The 21,585-nt window shown below is 44.0% G+C and overlaps 1 protein-coding gene across 3 annotated transcripts in view; it reads right to left on the bottom strand.

Annotated features, from left to right (window-relative positions):
- The window catches only part of LOC126162766 (uncharacterized), a 384,499-nt gene that overhangs the window by 89,357 nt on the left and 273,557 nt on the right, over nt 1-21,585 (bottom strand). For all 3 annotated transcript variants that reach the window (XM_049919459.1, XM_049919458.1, XM_049919460.1), the window contains exon 2: nt 13,052-13,162. In XM_049919459.1, the coding sequence (XP_049775416.1) occupies nt 13,052-13,162 (111 nt within the window). The remainder of the gene's footprint in view (nt 1-13,051; nt 13,163-21,585) is intronic.

Consider the following 21,585-nt stretch of genomic DNA (forward strand, 5'->3'; position numbering starts at 1 on the left):
AACGTATGACAGATAAGTAAAACAAAAGAAATATAGCTGCGTTACATCAGTTTCAAAACAAAATACTTATCACCTACGGAATAGCAAATAAAATTGTCCTTGAAAAGAATGGAGATGATCACGAATAAAGAACATTACCTACTTGCTAAAATTTTTCAGTCGGGGGTCTTTCAGCTTCATGCCTCCTATTCACCAGCACTGCTCTTTCCGTTTGAATCAACGCAGGAGACGAGGTTCTCTGATAGGATGGAAACATGACTCTACAAATAGACCCCAAGAGCAGCTCCTCACTCTACGGTACGTAAAACTTTGAGGTTTGTCAATGACATTGTAATTCTCTTAGAGAGAGCAAAGGACTTGGAAGAGCAGTCGAACGGAATGGACAGCGTCTTGAAAGGAGGGTGTAAGACGAATATCAACAAAAACAAACCATGGATGATGTAATGTAGTCGAATTAAATCAGGTGATGCTGAGGGAACTAGAGTAGGAAAAAGGATACACAAAGTAGTAGACGAGTTTTGCCATTCGGGCAGCAAAATAACTGATGATGGCCGAAGTAGAGAGGAGGTAAAATGACTGGCAATGGCCAGAAAAGCGTTTCTGAAGAAGAGAAGTTTGCTGACATCGAGTGTAGAGTTAATTGTCAGGAAGTCTCTTCTGAAATTATCTGTACGGAGTGTAGCCACGAATGAAAATGACACTTGGACGATAAAAAGTTTAGACAAGAAGAGAATACAAACTTTTTAAATGTGGTGACACAGCACAATGCTAAAGATGAGATGGGTAGATCACGTAACTAATGAGGAGTTGCTGAATAGAATTGGGGAGGAAAACATTTTGTGGCACAACCTGACTAGGAGAGGGGATCGGTTGATACGACACAGTATAAGACATCGAAGGATCATTAATTTAGTACTGGAGGGATATGTGGGGGTAAAAATCGTAGAGGGAGACCAAGAGATGAATACAGTAAGCAGATTCAGAAGGATGTAGGTTGCAGTAGTTTTTCGGAGATAAACAGGCTTGCACGGGATAGTGTAGCATGGAGAGTTGCATCGGACCAGTCTTCGTATTGAACCTACAACAACGACAACAACAAGACTCGACAGAGATCAATAAAACTGGGACAGCACTGTCCGACGGCCGGGGTGGCCGAGCTGTTCTAGGCGCTACAGTCTGGAGCCGCGCGGCCACTACGGTCGCAGGTTCGAATCCTGCCTCGGGCATGGATGTGTGTGATGTCCTTAGGTTAGTTAGGTTTAAGTAGTTCTCTAAGTTCTAGGGGACTGATGACCTCAGAAGTTAATTCCCATAGTGCTCAGAGCCATTTGAACCAGCAGTGTCCGCTAAAGTCGGGCAGCAGTTCGACGCCGTGTGTGACACGTGATGTAACACGGCGCAGCGGATACATAGCCTTGGTACAGTACTTCCGCTGCCACGCCAACTGCTGCTGGTAGCTTACCGACAGCCGACGACGTCGGGGACTGATGACCTCAGAAGTTAAGTCCCATAGTGCTCAGAGCCATCTGAACCAGCAGTGTCCGCTAACGTCGGGCAGCAGTTCGACGCCGTGTGTGACGCGTGATGTAACACGGCGCAGCGGATACATAGCCTTGGCACAGTACTTCCGCTGCCACGCCAACTGCTGCTGGTAGCTTACCGACAGCCGACGACGTCGTCCGCCCCCCGCATGGACGCCGCTGCCAGAAGACGCCCTCCGCCTCCGACGCCTCCGGCCGCCGTGCTTCCACGCAGCTCCTATCCACATCTCGTCTTACCGGTACGAGCGCCGGACCAAAACAACTCCAGCCAGCTCCGTCGCTCCCTTATCGCTGTCCTCTGCTCGATACCCCGCCTTGTTACGATACGCCACTTGTCATAAACTGAGACACCGGTCGCTTCCAGCTTAAAGATTACTCTTATGACGCTAGGAAGGTTTACCTATTTCGTCATCGGCCACGCTGCGGATTCAGGTCGGCATTCCCTTATCAAAATTACGATGTCCGCCGTGTTGCCCTTGGCTATCTAGATATCAGAAACTTTGACAGATGCAACACAACACGCATGATGGTTATCATCAAATACAATATTCCAAGGCAAATGTCTTTTCAGAAAAATGAAGGTAAGAAATTACACAGTAGCTGAAGCATCTGATAGCCACTCACCTTCACGTGATGAATGGGTATCGGGTAAGAAATGGCGAGTGGATTTATGGATTCATTTGCATTTAAGTTATGTCCATTCACGTCTGAAATCCATCGGAATGCAATGTTGGAGGAAAGTTTATCGTGTACAAACATCTTGTGTTTTATATGCTGACGAAAAGGCAGCCTTTGGCGTACCGCAGGACATCAAGAAAATAGTTGAAATTTGACATGGCGTCGGGGCTTCTGCCCACTTTGTTCGGAGATTTTAGTGTTTTTCAGTGTGACCGGTCGCCCCTATTATTGCACGATCAACCAGCCATATTTACGCACTACTATTTTATCAATATTGTAACATAGTTCTGCTGATCTTTTTTACCATAATGCTTTAAGACTCGAAAGTCATTTTGTGACACTATCGCAAATTCGTTCAGGCAAAATAATAAAAAAATTGGTTCAAATGGCTCTGAACACTATGGGACTAAACTGCTGAGGTCATCAGTCCCCTGGAACTTAGAACTAATTAAACCTAACTAACCTAAGGACATCACACACATCCATGCCCGAGGCAGGATTCGAACCTGCGACGTAGCGGTCGCGCGGTTCCAGACTGTAGCGCCTAGAACCGCTCGGCCAGTCTGGCCGGCCAAAATAATCAATACGAGTAATAATATAATAGTAAAGTAAAATGTATACTGGCTGAAAATGTGTACTGGATGATTTGGATGATGAACTGTTTGTGGAAAAGATGCTAAGTTTCCATCTGCTTAAGATGGAAAATAGTGTCAGAGGTTTGCAGTCGGAGGCTGCTATGAAGTTTCTGAAAATGTCTTCCGTATTTGTAAACGAAACATTGCGCAAATGCGTCTCATTTTCTCGTCAACTACAAATAAATACTAGCTGCAGCTTGACTGAAAATTAAAGTTTAAACTCTCTCTCACGTGCTAGAAGTAAGTGCGCGTAGATGTTAAACCGGTTCTTCACAGTACTGATTCTCTCTCTCTCTCTCTCTCTCTCTCTCTCTCTCTCTCTCTCTCTCTCTCACACACACACACACACACACACACACACACACACACACACACCCCTTTTCATGTGCACGTGCGCCTGTCAATAAAATGTCTCTCTGCGGCCTTCTTGACTTGTAGATACGAGTAACTGAAATACAGTACTCGGCGCGTTATTCCCATCCTTGAAGCTGTTTACGATGTTAAGACGGGAGCTTTACTGCCAGAGAACAATGATTCTTCACAAAACAGTTTAGAAACTTCGCAAGTCAAAGAGCTCCCAGCCTTGGAAACTTACCGAATCGACGCTGCAAACATGTTTGTGCATCACTGCTAGCCGTCGATAAGACCGATTACCTGCGAGTTGATGTGCTGTACAGCCTTCGCTCGCAAATCTTGCGTGCGTAACCAGCGACTATTTCTTCGGTCATAGTATGTTCGTTTGCGCCTTTCTAGTATACGAGAAAGTGGCTTGGTGCAAATCCAGTCTACCGGGCACATTTAATAGTTAGATTATTTTTCTTCATTTTGGGTATTACAGATGGAAGCACAGACAGCCATGTATCTGATTATAAGTAACAGACATTATCGTTTGGAAAGCGAGAGTATACTCATAGAAGGGTCATATTTAGAATTAATGTTTGTAAATTTACCTGAGTATGCTCTCGATTTCGAAACGGCGATATCTGTTACTTATAATCGGATACACTGCTGTTCGTGTTTACAGTTGCCATGATGGATATTGGGAGCTATGACAGAGTATGCCTGAATGGTGGACTGTTTTGATAGTTATAAAACTTGAAAATTACCTGTAGTAATGCAGTAAATAAAAATAGGAAAATCGAGAAATAGCAGCGGAAGTGGAATCGTACATCTTAGCTTCAAGAACCTTTCTTTCTTGAGTTATCAGTCTTCTTCTGACTGATCTGATGCTGCCAGCCACGAATTCCTCCCTTGCGCCAACCTCATCCCACAGTACCACTTGTGCCCTACTTTCTCAAATTTAGTTGGATGTATTCCTATTTGTGTCTTCCCCTACATTTTTCCCCCTATACAGCACCCTCTAGTACTCTGGAAGCTATCCCTTGATGCCTTAATACGTGTGCCGTCATCTTGTCCCTTCTTCTTGTCTGTTTTCCACGTGTTTCTCTCTTCACCGATTCTGCGCACAGCCTCCGTATTCCTTGTAATTCCACCAGTTTTCAACATCCTTCTACAGCACCGCTTCTCAAACGTGTCGATCCTCTTTCCCTTTTGTTAGTCAGTTGAGTAACCTAGTGCTCATTTCCTTTGTTGGATTTCACGTGACCTCTGTTAAGATGAACCCATTCTTCGTTCACTGCCGATGCTTCCGTTTATTGGGCAGTTCTAAGAACCTGAGATATATAAATGAACGACAGGGAGATGGCGAGATGTAATAGAGGCTAGGACATTCACAGACACTAATTCGTGGAGAGGTTGAACGCGTTCATTTCAGACAAAATGTGTAATTTCGCTTTTTGATTAGGGAAAATTTTCCTGAGATGATTAAAATTAACGTAAACTGCACGTAATCACTAATCTTCAGTCACTGTGGCCTTATTTTGTGGGCTCATCTATATATCAGTTGTTGCTCACTTGTTCTGAAACAGCTTACGATAGAGGCAGGCTGTGCTGCCTAAACACGAGACATCCACAAAACTATAAAAACTCTGACAACAAACGTCGTATACAAACAGTCGATTCGGCAAAGAAACATGGAGCGAAACAGTTGACCGGAGGTTCCTTGAAGAAGCATAACGTCCCCAAAGCGCCTTGGCTCCAGCTGTCTGGAGTGAGAACTCGATTGCAATCTTGTGCGGGCCTATTCTCTGCTAGAAGCCCCATGCGGGCTGTGCGAAATCCGAAGCAACAAAAGACGGTCCCGTCCGTAACGCAACAGGCGACCTGTGGCAAAAGCCGTATGTAATTCGGATCATTATTTTGCTATCGTTGAACTGGTGATTAGGTAATAATTTCACCAATCGGTACCTGTCTTCGGTAGAATTAAAATTATTAAACTACTACGTTTTCGTTGAACCTTGTGGGTACCATTCAGGAATTCTATGAGGGGGGTGGGGGGGGGGAATTATACTAATGACCTATGTTCGCCATACGCTTTACGGTGGTCTGTACAGCGCAGGTGTGGACGCAGAACCGCTGTACAAGCTGGAGCGGATCGGGTACAGAATTGTCGTAATCAAACTGTACGCAACGTTTGGGTCTGGGGATTAGTAAGGAGCAGATCGGATTGATGGAACACTCGGTGCGGGGAACTTTGTGGACACAGAGCTGGCCGCAGGCGCCAAGGCGACGACTGCTGACAGGCGGTAGCGTCGCCGTGGGAGTCGCCGGGCAACCAGAGACGCCGCGGAGTCAGCGCCAGCGCCGCCCACGGCAACACGCGACACGCCGCCCCGCTCCTCAGCTCACCTCCAGGGCAGCGGCGGCAGGTGCGTGCCGCGAGCAACCGCACAGGCTCATGTGGCATTACCTCAAGGCTACAACGAGTTCTGAAATTTTGTGTAACGCGTCCAGCCACGAGTCCATCATTGAATTACGACACAACTGATTTCCAAAGACCGCCATTGTAGCAGAGAACCAATTAATGAACTTGTAACACCCATATCGATTAGAAATAGATTTATTCTATGCAACTATGTATCTGTGATTATGAAGTGTTTGTTCTTTGTTAGTTAAGGTCGTGGATTTGTGACAAGGAAGTTAAAGTTTGTAATACATATTGTAATTAGACTGTTTAGGTTTTTATGTCGGTAACGTCACGTCGCGCTCCGTATGAGAATCACTGGCTGTGCTGTGTGCAGTCTGTGGCTGGTTTGTATTGTTGGAATATTCGCTATTGTAGTGTTGGGCAGTTGGATGTGAACAGCGCGTAGCGTTGCACAGTTGGAGGTGAGCCGCCAGCAGTGGTGGACGTGGGGAGAGAGATGGTGGAGTTTTGAGAGCGGATGATCTGGACGTGTGTCCATCAGAAAGAGTAAATTTGTAAGATTGGGTGGAGGACGTGCAGGACGCATAAATTGGCCAGCCCGTTCTCCTGATCTTACACCTCTGGACTTTTTTCTGTGGGGTACGTTAAAGGAGAATGTGTACCGTGATGTGCCTACAACCCCAGAGGATATGAAACAACGTATTGTGGCAGCCTGCGGCGACATAACACCAGATGTACTTCGGCGTGTACGACATTCATTACGCCAGAGATTGCAATTGTGTGCAGTAAATGATGGAACATCTATTGGCCTGACATGTCGGGACACACTCTATTCCACTCCGTAATTGAAAACGGAAACCACGTGTGGACGTGTACCTCACCCCTCATTGTAATGCACATGTGCGTCAGTGAAAAAGACCAATAAAAAGGTGTTAGCGTGTGGACGTAATGTGCTGTTCAAGTCTCTTCTGTACCTAAGGTCCATCACAGTTCCCTTTGGATCCCTACGTAATTCGGTGCTCTCCGATACACACGATCGAACAGCGGAGGAGTGGTACTCGAGCGTCGACTTTAGGTTGCAGTATCTCCGGATGTAATTAACATTTTACAATGCAACAAACGGCACTGATTACGTATATGTTCAGATATGCTAACAAAACTAACGGGGTTCCATTTAAAAAAACGTAGGTTTGTGTTAAAAACATACTTCCGTGCATTTTTGTATGGTTTGTATTAAACAATTACACTAGCCCCTCTCCTCACGTTCGGTCTGTGGAATCGATTCGTCAGTATTTGATGTGGTTTACGAAATATATCCAGCGGTAATGTTAGATGACTCACCCTGTGTATATATATATTATATATATATATATAATGGCTTGTGAACATTATTAAGGTAAATACATTGTTTGTTCTCTATCAAAATCTTTCATTTGCTAACTATGGCTATCAGTAGTCAGTGCCTTCAGTAGTTAGAATCTTTTATTTAGCTGGCAGTATTGGCGCTCGCTCTATTGCAGTAGTTCGAGTAACGAAGATTTTTGGTGAGGTAAGTGATTCATGAAAGGTACAGGTTATTGTTAGTCAGGGCCATTCTTTTGTAGGGATTATTGAAAGCCAGATTGCGTTGCGCTAAGAATATTGTGTGTCAGTTTAGTGATGATCAGAATAAGTAAAGAGAGAAATGTCTGAGTACCATCAGTTTTGCTCAGCTATTTGAAAATCAAATAACGTAAGGGGTTTATCAGCACAGTAATTCATCAATTTTTCTAAGGGGATGTTTCAATATCGTAAAAGCTAAATGATATTTAAAAATAATGAAATTATATAGTATATCTATATTCCTAAAGAAAAATATATTGGAAGCTGGTTCATTCTTAGGAACCTTGTATTGTGAAATATAAAAGCTGTAGGGAAGTGCCTCCGCAACGGAAGTGGCTTGGCAAGAGGTAAAAGGTGGTTTTGGCGGTCGAACTGGGTGACTACTTGGTGGGAACGGTGCACAGTCAGTGGCTCGCCGTTGTACAGTACACATTGAGGGTGCCAAGGGAGGCATTTGAATGCTGTTTTACCTGGAATTTTGCCTCGGATGTGGATTTGGCTGTTGCATGGTGCTCTTGGCAATAAGGAATGGTTCTAATACTATGTAAATCCGTCGCCAATAAGAAATTATAAAGAGCATTCAGCATCAAGAGCCGTGAGTACAGTTAGCCGCCACGCCGCTTGCCGCCACTATTTCGCCACCGCTCCACCAACTTCCGGCACACAAATGGTTCTGAGCACTATGCGACCTAACTTCTGAGGTCATCAGTCGCCTAGAACTTAGAACTAATTAAACCTAACTAACCTAAGGACATCACACACATCCATGCCCGAGGCAGGATTCGAACCTGCGACCGGAGCGGTCGCTCGGTTCCAGACTGTAGCGCCTAGAACCGCTCGGCCACTTCGGCCGGCTCAGGCACACAGATATGTATTACAGCATGGAGCAGATAGTTTCTGTGAGTGTTTCCAATAGTAATCCAAGTGCTATAAACTTGTGTTTTGAACCTTAACTTTATCCTAATGATGAACCGATGCAGGATCCCCTCCCTAAATGTGCAGAAAACCGAGTAGCCTGTTCTAACAAAATAGTAATTTGACTCTGTGTATTAAATGTGCAAAAATTCAGTGGCAGAGAGTGTAAATGTTACTGTCTAAAATATCTGCTTGACAGGTGATGAAAAAGACTCTTAAATTAAATTTACTTGAAACGTAATTTAGCTTTTATTGCTATCATGAATAATTCTGTTGAGGTTAATCGAGTTCAGTGTTGAGTAATTTGTTTTGAGGGATGAAAACATAAATTATTCCAAGTGGGACTAAGAATTAATTTTGGTGGAATTGAACTTTGCTTCTGAAATAATCACAGAGTTTGCCTAGAGAGACAGTATCAGTTTATGGGTACCCACCATATTGTTTTCATATTAGGAAGATATGTGAAATATTGTTGCTACTAAAGGAATCTGATACTTTTCCTTAAATGTGAGTATAAGAAGTGTAAATGTAGTATTATTTAATTTCATTTATGGTATTTATATGTCAGTTAAGTCAGAAATCTTTTCATGCACAAATTCAGTTCAGTGTTTTCTGTAGTAACATCTCAATACTGAATCACGTAATGATAGTGATTGTAACTGTATTATTATGAGTGGGGCACTATATTGCTTTCTGTGATTACTGGCTTGTGCATTAATGGTAACTGCTGTTACCCAAAATTTAGATCGGCCTGTAGTCATCTGTATCCAATGTACCAGTCAAAGGGAATCTTAAAGAAAGTCACAACAACTACTAATATTCAATTTCCTTGAAGATAATGCTTCAAATTAATATGCCTAATTAGGCTGGCGACCGTTTATTGTTTCATTCGTATGAACTTTTCTACTTTTATTACGCCAGAGTAAAGCCTGTTTAGTTTTCTATTAATTACATTATATATCGAAATTACTGTCCGATACTTTATCCGTTAGACAAACGTACGGTCAAAACAAAAAAAACCTCCGAGGGGTAACACTAGTTTGTGTCTCAGCAAACGAGTTTAGTGTTATAAACCATCCAAATGGCGGATCATGCAGTCATCGACATCTGCGTGGGAGTAAAAAAAAAACCAGAATAACATTGCCGTGGGCGGAGCTTGTGTACTACGCATCTCTGCCGCTAGGCGTCTATATCGCAACCCATTGCCAGTTCAGTGGCGCCTGTGTTGTCGACCTGGCTTGTTCTGTTCATCCGCAGTGATTGTTTTTGCTAGCACTGTTTTGTTCTTGTTTCCTTCCTTAAGATGGCAAGTTTAAGTGAACAAGGTGCAGCTGAGGCTTTTTGCTTTTACCCGGTAAAAATGCTGCTGAAACCGTTTTAATATTGAAAACAGCTTACCGAGGTGACGCTATGGAAAACATTCAGGTGTACGTATGGTTTACCCTATTCAGAGGTGGCGACATGTCGAGTGATGACAAACCTTATTCTGGGCGTCCATCAGCTGCCCAAATCGACGAAAATAGTGGACAAATTCGAGAGCTTGCGCTCACGGACCGTCGACAGACAACCGATCAGCTGTCAGAGATAAGTGGGTTATCTTCGAGGTGACAATCAAAAGGAAGTCGAGTTGAAACATGTGCTTTGAAACAACAGCGTGAAACTGATCCAGATTTTCTGTCAAAGGTCATTACAGTGATGAGTCATGGTGCTATAGCTACGACCCAGAAACAAAGCAACAGTCAATACAATGGAATACGTCATCGTCACCCCGTTCAAAAACATGTCGTCAAATAAAAAAGCATCAAAACAATGCTAATTTGCTTTTTTGATGCCAAGGGCATATTTCATTCAGAGTTTGTTCCTCCAGGTTAGACCGTCAATCAAAACTTTTACGTGGAAGTTTTAACAAGATTGCGCAAAAAAAAAAAAAAAAAAAAAAAAAGATGTGTGGCAGACAGGGGACTGGTTCTTCCACCACGACAACACACCTCCACACACAGCCATCTCTGTTAGACAGTTTCCGGCTAAAAACGACATGGTTCCACTGCCAGACGCACCGTACTCGCCTGACGTGACACCGTGCGACTTTTTCTTATTTCCACGCATGAAAAGGGGCATGAAAGTACACCGATTTGACAACAATGAAGACGTCAAGAAAATAAACGAGAGGCCATTTTTAAGGATGACGACAAAAATGTTTCGAACATTGGAAGCACCGGTGGAACAAACGTGTTAGCTGTAATGGACAGTATTTCGAAGGGGATAAAGTTGTTTTGTAAACAGTTTCAAAATATATAGCTTTTAAAAAAATAAGTCCGATTTTTTGGGTATCCCTCGTGCTACACTACATACACTATCTGATGAAAACTGTCAGGACACTTGTTAGTGAACATTAATATGAGGTGCTCCCCCCCCCCCCCCCCTCGCCTCTGTTGGGGATACTTTCAATGATTTGTCTGAATGACTGTGGACCATTTGTCAACGAGCTCACTTCTTGCACTACGGCCCTCCTGTACAATTCAGTCACACAGCTCATCAGTACTTGGATCGGATGTTTCCTCATCGACGGATAGACACAGGTGGCCTAATTTCTTGGCCACCACGCTCGCCTGATTTGAACGCTATCCATTTCCACTTGCGGGGCGATCTAAAATCATTGCCGTATTCGTCTTCAGTGCCTGTCATGAAATACCTTCGGAATCGAAATGCGTCAGGTTGTGAGGAAATACGCAATACTCCTAGAGTTTGGAATCCCGTTATGAGGGCCATGAGAACTCGATGTGAGGCCTGCATTCGAGGAGGAGGTGGACATTTAGAACACCACCTGTAAAGGCAACTACCTTCGAGAAGAAAAACATTTCTGTGAATCTCACTGTTTCGAAAGCCGTAACTCAAAACCAAGCATTTTTTGTTGTCTGCATATGGAGAACACCTATCTGAAATTGTGGCCTCTGTTTTTGGAACACCCTGTAGATAGTCCTTTTTCCTTCTTCAGGAAAGAAAAATCCTCCACTCTGCACTCTACAGTAGCTTGCAGAGTTCATTTGTATACAGGGCTCGTGCGCATGCGCAGAGCTGAATCCGCGTATCAGCAGTGCCTTCCTCCCGCTCCTGGCTACTTTTGAAGCGTGGCTGTTTGCCGTATGAGCAGTAGCAGCAAGTAGCCAGAAGCTACCCGGAACAATTTTGCCGACGCGGCCAAGCTGCCAGTTTCGCGCATGCGCAGAGCAAGCTGAGTTATAGTGGGGGAGTCTTTCTCCACGTGACCCGTGTATATGTTTCGTGATGTTGCTGGTCTCTTCGTTTACAGCTCCCACGTCAAATGAAAACAAAACAGGTCTCTGTGGCCGGGAGCCATCAAGTGAATTAATATACATTCTCATAACCATGCAAGACCAAAATAAGTTAGTAGTTTCAATTTCCTGATTTTATATTATTTCCACATTATTAGCAATCAATCATTAATGTCTTAATTGAAGCTATTTCTGTCAGTTCTGTAGAGAAATTTGCTTCTATTAATTTTTTCCGCTGAGGCAGTTAGTTTATTTGAAACGTAATGTTCCATTCCGCACTATTGACTACTTTCAATTTCGTTCAATTTCAAGTGCAAATTTTCATTTTCTGGAACAAATGACGTTATTCCATAATAAAGAACCAAACATGACAATACAATACTGGACCTCCAAGAAAATTGATATCACGAAAACCACATAGAAAAGCTGAATATCATGTACTTCAGAGTGCATCTGGACATATAAATGTGTAATTAGAACGGAATGAAGCATTTTAGTGTGGTTCACGAAATTCTGATGCTGCTGGAATAATCTCTGATGTCCTGTTCCTTTTGTGACACTGTAAGATCTCGTAATGCTATATACGTACGAACATACGTAAACATTTACTTGAAGCTGACTAAGTAGGCAAGTTTGGTCAGTAGTTTTGAACTAAATATTTTGTTTCAAATATAATGACAGCTGTAGCAGAATTTTACAAATCTGCCTTCTGTAAAAGTGTTTTTCGATCACAAGGCACTTGTCTAGTACGTCCTCTAGGCCTGAAGTTATTTCTTAATTTGTGTTTACGTCTTAAATTTCTGGAATGCCATTTATGCTAAATTGTAGACAGACAGCATGTCGTGTTTTATCGTTTTAACTCCCCACATGGGTTCATATTTATTCCTAGAGTAGAATATAAACTGTCAGTTGTACAGTTTCTTTGCCTCACAGACAACCTTGTTAATTTTTTACACATTTTCAAATAGTCATGAAATTTATTGTCCTTTATTCTGGTGTAAGCTACACAAGAATCTTTCTTTCTTTTTTTTTTTTTTTTTTTTTTTTGCAAGAAATTTGTATTTCATCCTACTAGCTTTTTGCAGTGCTGTATAGATGTAAACCTGTTGGAAATGCTACATAGCAACATTGCAGACTACGAATTACTTCGAGCTGTGGAGTCTAATTTTGAAATGATATTTTGCCAAGAACTGCTTCCTTATTTGCATCCTTTATCTGGGTGGGATATGATAAAACAATTGCTCTAAGTACACCTCTGTATGTCCTCTCAACAACATGCCGCAGGGCTGCACATGGTCACGTGACGCCCCACCACGCACGAAATTCCAGCAGAAATGCGACGAAAAGCGTATGAGCAGAGCAAGCACCAAGCACGGGCTGCCTCGTCATGGTAGCTGCGCATGCGCAGTACTGCCTATTGTCTGGTAACTGCTCAAACGAACGTAGACTCTCTTCATTGATCTGTTTGGTAATTTGATCAGGTCCGGTGCTATTTATGACCTCAACTCTAATTATATTTCACGCCGAGTTGAAAATGGGCCATTATCAACCTGCGAACGGCATATGGGAGCAACAGGTGGCGCGGCACAGTAGCGCGGGCAGAGTGCGAGATGGACCGACCTGCTTGGCCTTGGCGGAGGCCCTGACGAGCTGCTCATGGTCGGCGTGGTCGGCTCGCGTCTCTGCCAGGTAGTCGGCCAGGTACTGCTCATACTGCGCCAGCCTCTGCACCTGCAACAACAGACAAGTGCTCCACTCAGTTACCCTGCCGGAATCTGCGTGCTGGTTGCTGGAAAGGCTCATTAGCTTCAGTTGTCAGAGTAAGGAAAAGTAGAGGATCTGAGAGGTTGAAATGTGATGCTACTGAAAGATCTTGAAAGGTTCACTGATAAGAAATGACCAGGTTCTCCACAGAATCTACGAGGAAAAGCCTGTACAGAGGACACTGACAGGACATGTGTTTGTGATGTACACTACTGGCCATTAAAATTGCTATACCACGAAGATGACGTGCTACAGACGCGAAATTTAGCCGACAGGAAGAAGATGCTGTGATATGCAAATGATTAGCTTTTCAGAGCATTCACACAAGGCTGGCGCCGGTGGAGACGCCTACAACGGGCTGACATGAGGAAAGTTTCCAACCGACTTCTCATACACAAACAACAGTTGACCGGCGTTGCCTGGTGAAACGTTGTTGTGATGCCTTGTTTAAGCAGCAGACATGCGTACCTTCACGTTTCCGACTTTGATAAAGGTCGGATTGTAGCCTATCACGATTGCGGTTTATCGTATCGCGACATTGCTGCTCACATTGGTCGAGATCCAATGACTGTTAGCAGAATATGGAATCGGTGGGTTCATGAGGGTAATACGGAACGCCATGGTGGATCCCCACGGCCTCGTATCACTAGCAGTCGGGATGACAGGCATCTTATCCGCATGGTTGTAACGGATCGTGCAGCCACGTCTCGATCTCTGGGTCAACAGATGGGGACGTTTACAAGACAACAACCATCTGCACGAACAGTTCGACGGCGTTTGCAGCAGCATGGACTATCAGCTCCAAGTCCATGGCTGCGGTTACCCTTGAGGCTGCGTCACAGACAGGAGCGCCTGCGATGGTGTACTCAACGACGAACCTGGGTGCACGAATGGCAAAACGTCATGTATTCGGATGAATGCAGGTTCTGTTTACAGCATCATGATGGTCGCATCCATGTTTGGCGACATCGCGGTGAACGCACATTGGAAGCGTGCATTCGTCAACGCCATACTGGTGGATCACCCGGTGTGATGGTATGGAGTGCCATTGGTTACACGTCTCGGTCACCTCTTGTTCGCATTGACGGCACTTTGAACAGTGGACGTTACATTTCAGATGTGTTACGACCCGTGGCTCTGCCCTTCCTGTCCTGTACGGGCCTTTCTGTTTACAGAAAATGTTGTCTGCTGCCCTGGCCAGCACATTCTCCAGACCTCCCACCGATTGAAAACGTCTGGTCAATGGTGGCCGAGCAACTGCCCCGTCACAATACGCCAGTCACTACTCTTGATGAACTGTGGTATCGTGTTGAAGCTGCATGGGCAGCTGTACCTGTACACGCCATCCAAGATCTGACTCAATGCCCAGGCGTATCAAGGCCGTTATTACGGCCAGAGGTGGTTGTTCTGGGTACTGATTTCTCAGGATCTATGCACACAAATTGCGTGAAAATGTAATCAAATGTCAGTTCTAGTATAATATATTTGTCCAATGAATACCCGTTTATCGTCTGCATTTCTTCTTGGTGTAGCAATTTTAATGGGCAGTAGTGTAGATGTACAGACAAACAAGTGATTACAATTTTTTTAAAAATGGATTTATTCAAGAGAAAGAGCTTCAGCAATTGAGCAACGTAACAACGCTTTAGTCTACCTCTGGTTCGTGTGCAAGCAGTTATTAGGCTTGTCATTGATTGAGAGAGGTCTTGGCTGATCTGCTGAAGGATATCGTGCCTAATTGTGTCCAACGGACATATTAGACTGTCAAAAACCCCGAGCTGCTTGGAGACCCTGTCCATAATCCTCCATACGTTCTCAGTCAGGGAGAGATCTGGCGATCTTGGTGGCCAAGATAGGATTTGGCAAGCACGAAGAAAAGTAGTAGATGGCTTGCCACGAAGGGCAACAAAACGAGCGTAGAGTATCATCGACGTACTTCTATGCTGTAAGGGTGCCGCAGGTGTCAACCAAATGGTGCTGTTATGAAAAGAAATGGCACCCCACGCTATCAGTCATGGTTGTCGCGCCGTATGGCGGGCGTCAGTCAAGTTGATAGTCAACTGCTGTCTGGGCCGTCTCTAGACGCGTCTTCGGCCTAGCATCACATTGACTGGAGAAGAATTGTGTTCAGTGATGAGTCCCCCTTACAAACTGAGCTCTGATGGCCAGCGTAGACATGGGTGAAGATAACGTGAATATCAGTGGGATGCTAAATACAAAAACAGCGTGAGATGCTATCAGCTTTACAAACATGTACTGGAAGTCAGAAACAGTTCTTATTCCCAGTGAAATAATACTCGCACTGTCGTGGTGGATAGCTTCCTGCAAAATCTGAGAGCACCACTCAACTTATTTTTCGATAATTTCTTTCATAACGATTCTGAAGTATCACAGTTAAGGTCGAAATATGCCGATACATGTAATATCCACACAACAATTTTCATGTTAATATTGATTAATTAAGACAATGATACATCCATCATCTGCGAGATAACGGAAAAAATTCCAAGTCCAGATTTGATGATGTATGACTGAAATGCAATGTTTGGATATGTGTTTACCGAAATGTTGATTTCATTTGTGAGTAACTTTATTTATTATTTTTCCATTCTTTTTGTTTCAGATTCTAACTGAGGAAGGACAGTAGATTAACAATCCTTAATCTTTAAGTCAGTAAAATATCAATGAAGACTAATGATAGATCAAAATGGTATTCACAATTATAAACGCTTCTTGACTTTTGGTAGGCCATTATGGAATATACTATTGAGAAATACTGATTAATTGCTGATGACAAATAGTAGCAGTATATCAGCTGTACTGGAAATATCAAACAGCCACACAAACATCAGTAATGGTGTTAAGGCATATAGCTTATTAATAATATTACGATTACACATACCATAATACTGAAACTTTATATATTACGAAAAACATGTTATTTGACAGAAAATAAAATGAGACCACTGACGATGGTGGAATTTTACCGAAACATGCATCAATATTAAAGAATAATTCGTGTTCACACAAAAGAGAACGATATTTTCATAACTATACGGTTGAAACGAATTTTTCTCCCAAACCACACACACAGCGCACTGGTGTACAAGTATCTTCAGTGCAATATAGGTACAAAGAGAAATGGGGTAAGAACCAAAACGAAATAGAATTACTCAGAAAGGATCCACTGGAGACGATAGGACCTTTTACGAAAATCTTCTGAGAATGTCTCTGAATAAATTGCGAAATTTTATCGGGGGAATTGCAGTATACTGCAATAAAAAGTGCCCTCCGTCACTATCTTATAGAGCATGAGCTGGCAAATCCGTCAACCGAAACTATAGCAAAAGGAAAGGTATTCACAAGCTTAGCAGTACTCACAACCTACTCGGGAAAACAAATGAACACTCAGAAACACGGTGCTGGGTGCGGAACAGGTGAAAGTGCAGTAACAACTCTATTAAGACAACCTTTGTAAAGCTTTACCAGAGTGTAGCGAAGTTTAAAAAATGCAAATGTAGCAAAAGAAAAAGCGGGTTGATAAAAACCGTAAAATCGCGGAAATCGAAAGTGAAACTAGGTTTCCCGACTTCAATCTCAGCAAACAACGAGGGAAACGGCAGGGGACTTCAGAACACGTAAAAAGGGGGAATAAACACCGCGAATAAATTGTACGCCAAATATAGAAAGAAAAATGTTTTTATCTACTAATGGCATAATGTAAAAACATTATGTATACCATTTTACAGTACATTCTTTGTAAATAAAAACGAAACGCTTCTGTTGAAGAACTCTCTTAAATTGCCCTTAGCTGAAAATGGAAAAGCAATAATAACGGACAGATAATTGACGCATCAAATTAAAAGAGAGCTCGTCCATAAAAGACCAGAATCGCCTAGGACAAAGGGCTTGATGAACAGGTAGCAAGTCTGGGGGAACTAAGCCAAGCACGGCTTTGTCAGAAATCTGGGCCCGTCCTGTGTTGGTGGGACAGGAAGGGCTACAAAATACTGCAGCTGGGCATTCACGCAAGCCGCAGGACTGTGGCAGATGCAGGGACGGGAAACCCCATCCGCGCAAATGGACGTTGTTAGGGGCTGGCCTGTGTGAATGCGGAAGGCTAGCTCCGGAGAGAATAGTCCGTCGCTTTAGAGAAAGAGCGTTCTTTTAGCGAGCTTTCAGGGCGTCTCTCGCTGACAGCGACAGGGAAATCCACCTGTCATCCCAGTCAGTCTTTGTCATCGGGTCAGAGGGGTCAACGGGTCCTAAAACAGTGCGGTATACTTCATGATTTTTACCGATCTGGTCACCTGTGAAAAGTGCAATGTTCGTACACAGGGGCCCACGAGAAATACGGGTCTCGTAACAAACTTGTAACGTCACACTAGTCGGCTTTTCCGCCACACTTCGCGAAAGCTCAGTTCTGTGCAGGCGCAGGGGAAATCAATGTGTGTTTGTAAAGGTTCCCACTAAAAGCCTTAACTTTGTCGTGTGCTATCGAGTGCTTGCATACATACGGAATGTTAAACTCGTCTGAAATAGTTACTCGCTCCCCGTCGCAGAGAGCTGCTGGCACTTGTAATACCAGTAGGACCAGTGCATACTGTGACGTAAGCGCCACAGCCGTTTTCATCGTGTGCCTCAGTACACACGTGGTTACCCTCCTTGTCGCTTTGGAGTAACTCGTGCCATTTATTTCTTCCCAAGAGGCACTAAGTAGGCCATTGGAGTAAGGCAATCCCCGCCCCTCCAATCAAACCACTTCCATTGCTTTTGGTGACAGACCTCTATTGGTGTAGGTTGGAAGGTGAAAGCTTGTATTTTCAGATTTTGAAGCAATGCAGACTGATCCATAGCACCGAAGGCCTACATCTTCACCATATTTAATACACATCATTATGACTACATGTCACCACTCTGTGATTTGTTCATGCGTTTTTAACTACAAAAAGAATTAGTCACCAATATGTGTTTGTTATATAATGTATTTTTCTTCATAAATAACTAAATTTTCATGGAAAACTCGCAAACATTATTAAGGGGTGGTTTACTACCTTTTGGTTCAAAAAATCGATTTTTGAAGTTTCGTTTTTGGATCCATAAAAGTGTTAAGAATCCGCCCCTGAAACGGTTCTTCAGATTACGGAACGGAAATGTTTGTTATTCGCGGTTGCACAAAAATTGCACCTGCCTGAAATCGGCCTTTTCACGCACCAGTTTCTTTTTTTTTTTTTTTTTTTTCGGAGGACGAGTAGGCTGTATTCTTTTTAAGACCCATGCAACTGGCCATTTTCAACCTCGGATCATGTGCTTGAAAATAACCCACTGTTGAAATTTGCCAACTGCATGGATAATAAAAAGAACACAGCCTGCTTGGACCTTGTTTTCATCTTCAAAGCACGCTGAGGCTGTGTGCCCTCACAAAAAGACGCTAAAACAAGTATATTCATTTAATGGACTGGCCTGCCCTTTCCTCCAATTTAAATAGAATCGATGACTTATGGGATGCGTTGGGGAGGCTTATTGTAGCTCGTCCACATGCACCTATGACCGTCCAGCAGTTGTCAACCGCGCTGGACGAGGAATGGAACACTCCACCACAAGAACTTCTTACTAACTTTGGTGCCAATAAGGGAGCACGTTGCAGAGCACCAGTGTGTTTGAGTCGGAAGTAATGATGCGTGCAGAAGAAGTAAGGAGACGCAAAACTTTTTTTTTTCTCTAGCTAGCTTGGCAAGTGAGAGAGGGAATGTGGAGCGCGGTCAGAATTATGTCAGTGTTACAGCAGGAAGCGGACAGCCGCAGGCCAGGCAGTCACAGAGCTGGGCTGGAAATCCTCCGTGAAGCAGAACGGAACTGCGCTGCCCGGCATTAGGTCCGCCGGACACAATACCGTGGCCACAGTGTCGCACGCCACGATCTGCCGACTCTGAATGGCGCATTCAGACCGCATTATTCGGTTCTCCACAGAGCTGCATGTGGCCTCTTTACTGCTCGTTCTGACCCTGTCCGGCAGTCTACAGTACGAGGCTCGACTCTGTTTCCCTACGGACACCATACGGGGGTTAACTAGAGCAGCATCTTCTCTTCTAACAACAGAAGTTCTCGGACGTTTGACAGTAAATGACATCACGGTTAACAGTTGTAGAGTCTGTCACAAGAGCTGCATCTGCTACGTAATGATTTCACCAAGTCCAAAGCTTTCATCATGCCTTCGATTATTACATGTCCCAAGAAAGTCCAGGTGAACGTCTCTATACCACCGCCTTTCGTCCGTGGTGCAGTACATATTTCGAGCGGGCGTTCTCATGTATAACGGCGTATTCGAGTTCTACCATCAAGAAACGTGACCAGGTGACAAGCTTCCATTGATAATGATCCAATCTCGATTATTTGTGTCCACTGCAGCCATAACTGACAGCGTCGTTGGGACACCAAATGAACATGTAGCAGTCTGCTGCGGAACCCGGTGTTAAACTATGTACATGGATGTGTTCCGAAACACTTGTGCCCGCTGCAGTATTGTACTCTGCCGCCTACACTGCTTTACAGAGCGAGTAAGCACTCCGACCTCCATGTTCTAAGATGAGGCATGGACGTCCAACAACTTGACGTTTACTTGTGGTTTGCCCCTCGTCAACCATTCTGCGGGGATGTTCTCACCACTAGCACGCCAACAACCAACTAGTTCTGCCGTTTCATGCGGCTTTTCGCGGATGATGCTGTAGTATACAGAGAAGTTGCAGCATTAGAAAATTGCAGCGAAATGCAGGAAGATCTGCAGCGGATAGGCACTTGGTGCAGGGAGTGGCAACTGACCCTTAACATAAACAAATGTAATGTATTGCGAATACTTAGAAAGAAAGAAAGAACCTTTATTGTATGATTATATGATAGCGGAAATATCTGGGAGTATGTGTACGGAACGATTTAAAGTGGAATGATAATATAAAATTAATTGTTGGTAACGCGGGTGCCAGGTTGAGATTCATTGAGAGAGTCCTTAGAAAATGTAGTCCATCAACAAAGGAGGTGGCTTACAAAACACTCGTTCGTCCTATACTTGAGTATTGCTCATCGGTGTAGGATCCATACCAGGTCGGGTTGACAGAGGAGATAGAGAAGATACAAAGAAGAACGGCGCGTTTCGTCACAGGGTTATTTGGTAAGCGTGATAGCGTTACGGAGATGTTTAGCAAACTCGAGTGGCAGACTCTGCAAGAGAGGCGCTCTGCATCGCGGTGTAGCTTGCTGTCCAGGTTTCGAGAGGGTGCGATTATGGATGAGGTATCGAATATATTGCTTCCCCCTACTTATACCTCCCGAGGAGATCACGAATGTAAAATTAGAGAGATTCGAGCGCGCACGGAGGCTTTCCGGCAGTCGTTCTTCCCGCGAAGCATACGCGACTGGAACAGGAAAGGGAGGTAATGACAGTGACACGTAAAGTGCCCTCCGCCACACACCGTTGGGTGGCTTGCAGAGTATAAATGTAGATGTAGATGTTCGTTCCCAGGCGCCGGACATAGCAATCTTTCGTCAAACTCCATTAGGTCAGAGGATTTCCCATTAGCATCCCGAATGAGTCCCAATTCGTCTCTTCTCCGCTTAATTCCACTACTGCTTAGCGTGTCCCCAGTGCCACCAACCAACATGCAGCCTAGTGGCGAGGAGTGATCATAAGGTTTCAGCACTACCTTGTGAGAGAGTGACTCACCGATTAATACAGAAGTTTGTTCAGTGACAGCTGGAATTAATCGCTATCTTGTATAAAACTGCTTAAAAATATTTCCCCTCACTGAAGTAATGTTCCATGCTACAAGCTGGCAGTGTTCTACTGCGGTAGCTGTAACATGTCTACGGCGTCTCACCAAGCAACCGTGAGTGATTCGTTGGCTTGTTAGTCGTTAAGCGAATGAACAGCGAAGATGTTAGTCTCTCTGTCCAGAGACTGTTTAGTGACCACAGCGCACTGTGGCAGTACGTAGGAGTGGTAAAACTGAGGACTCATGCCAGAGCAGAGAAATAATTCAAAGAACAGTAACGGTATATGGTTCTGGCCGGTACGTAGTTCAGAGCAGATGAAGGACTCCCACGACTCATCTGCAAATGCGTTATAGGACCATTAATTTTCACTATACTCAGAGTGAACCACAACTCCATTGGCAAAATTTCATAGGTGGTAGTGTGAACCAAAATATGAACAAAAAAATGGTTCAAATGGCTCTGAGCACTATAGGACTTAACATTTGAGGTCATCAGTCCCTTAAAACTACTTAAACCTAACTAATCTAAGGACGTCACACACATTCGTGCCCGAGGCAGAATTCGAACCTGCGACCGTTGCAGTCGCGCGGTTCCGGACTGAAGCGCCTAGAACCGCTCGGCCA

Source organism: Schistocerca cancellata, chromosome 2 (assembly GCF_023864275.1).
Source record: "Schistocerca cancellata isolate TAMUIC-IGC-003103 chromosome 2, iqSchCanc2.1, whole genome shotgun sequence".
Lineage (NCBI taxonomy): Eukaryota > Metazoa > Arthropoda > Insecta > Orthoptera > Acrididae > Schistocerca > Schistocerca cancellata.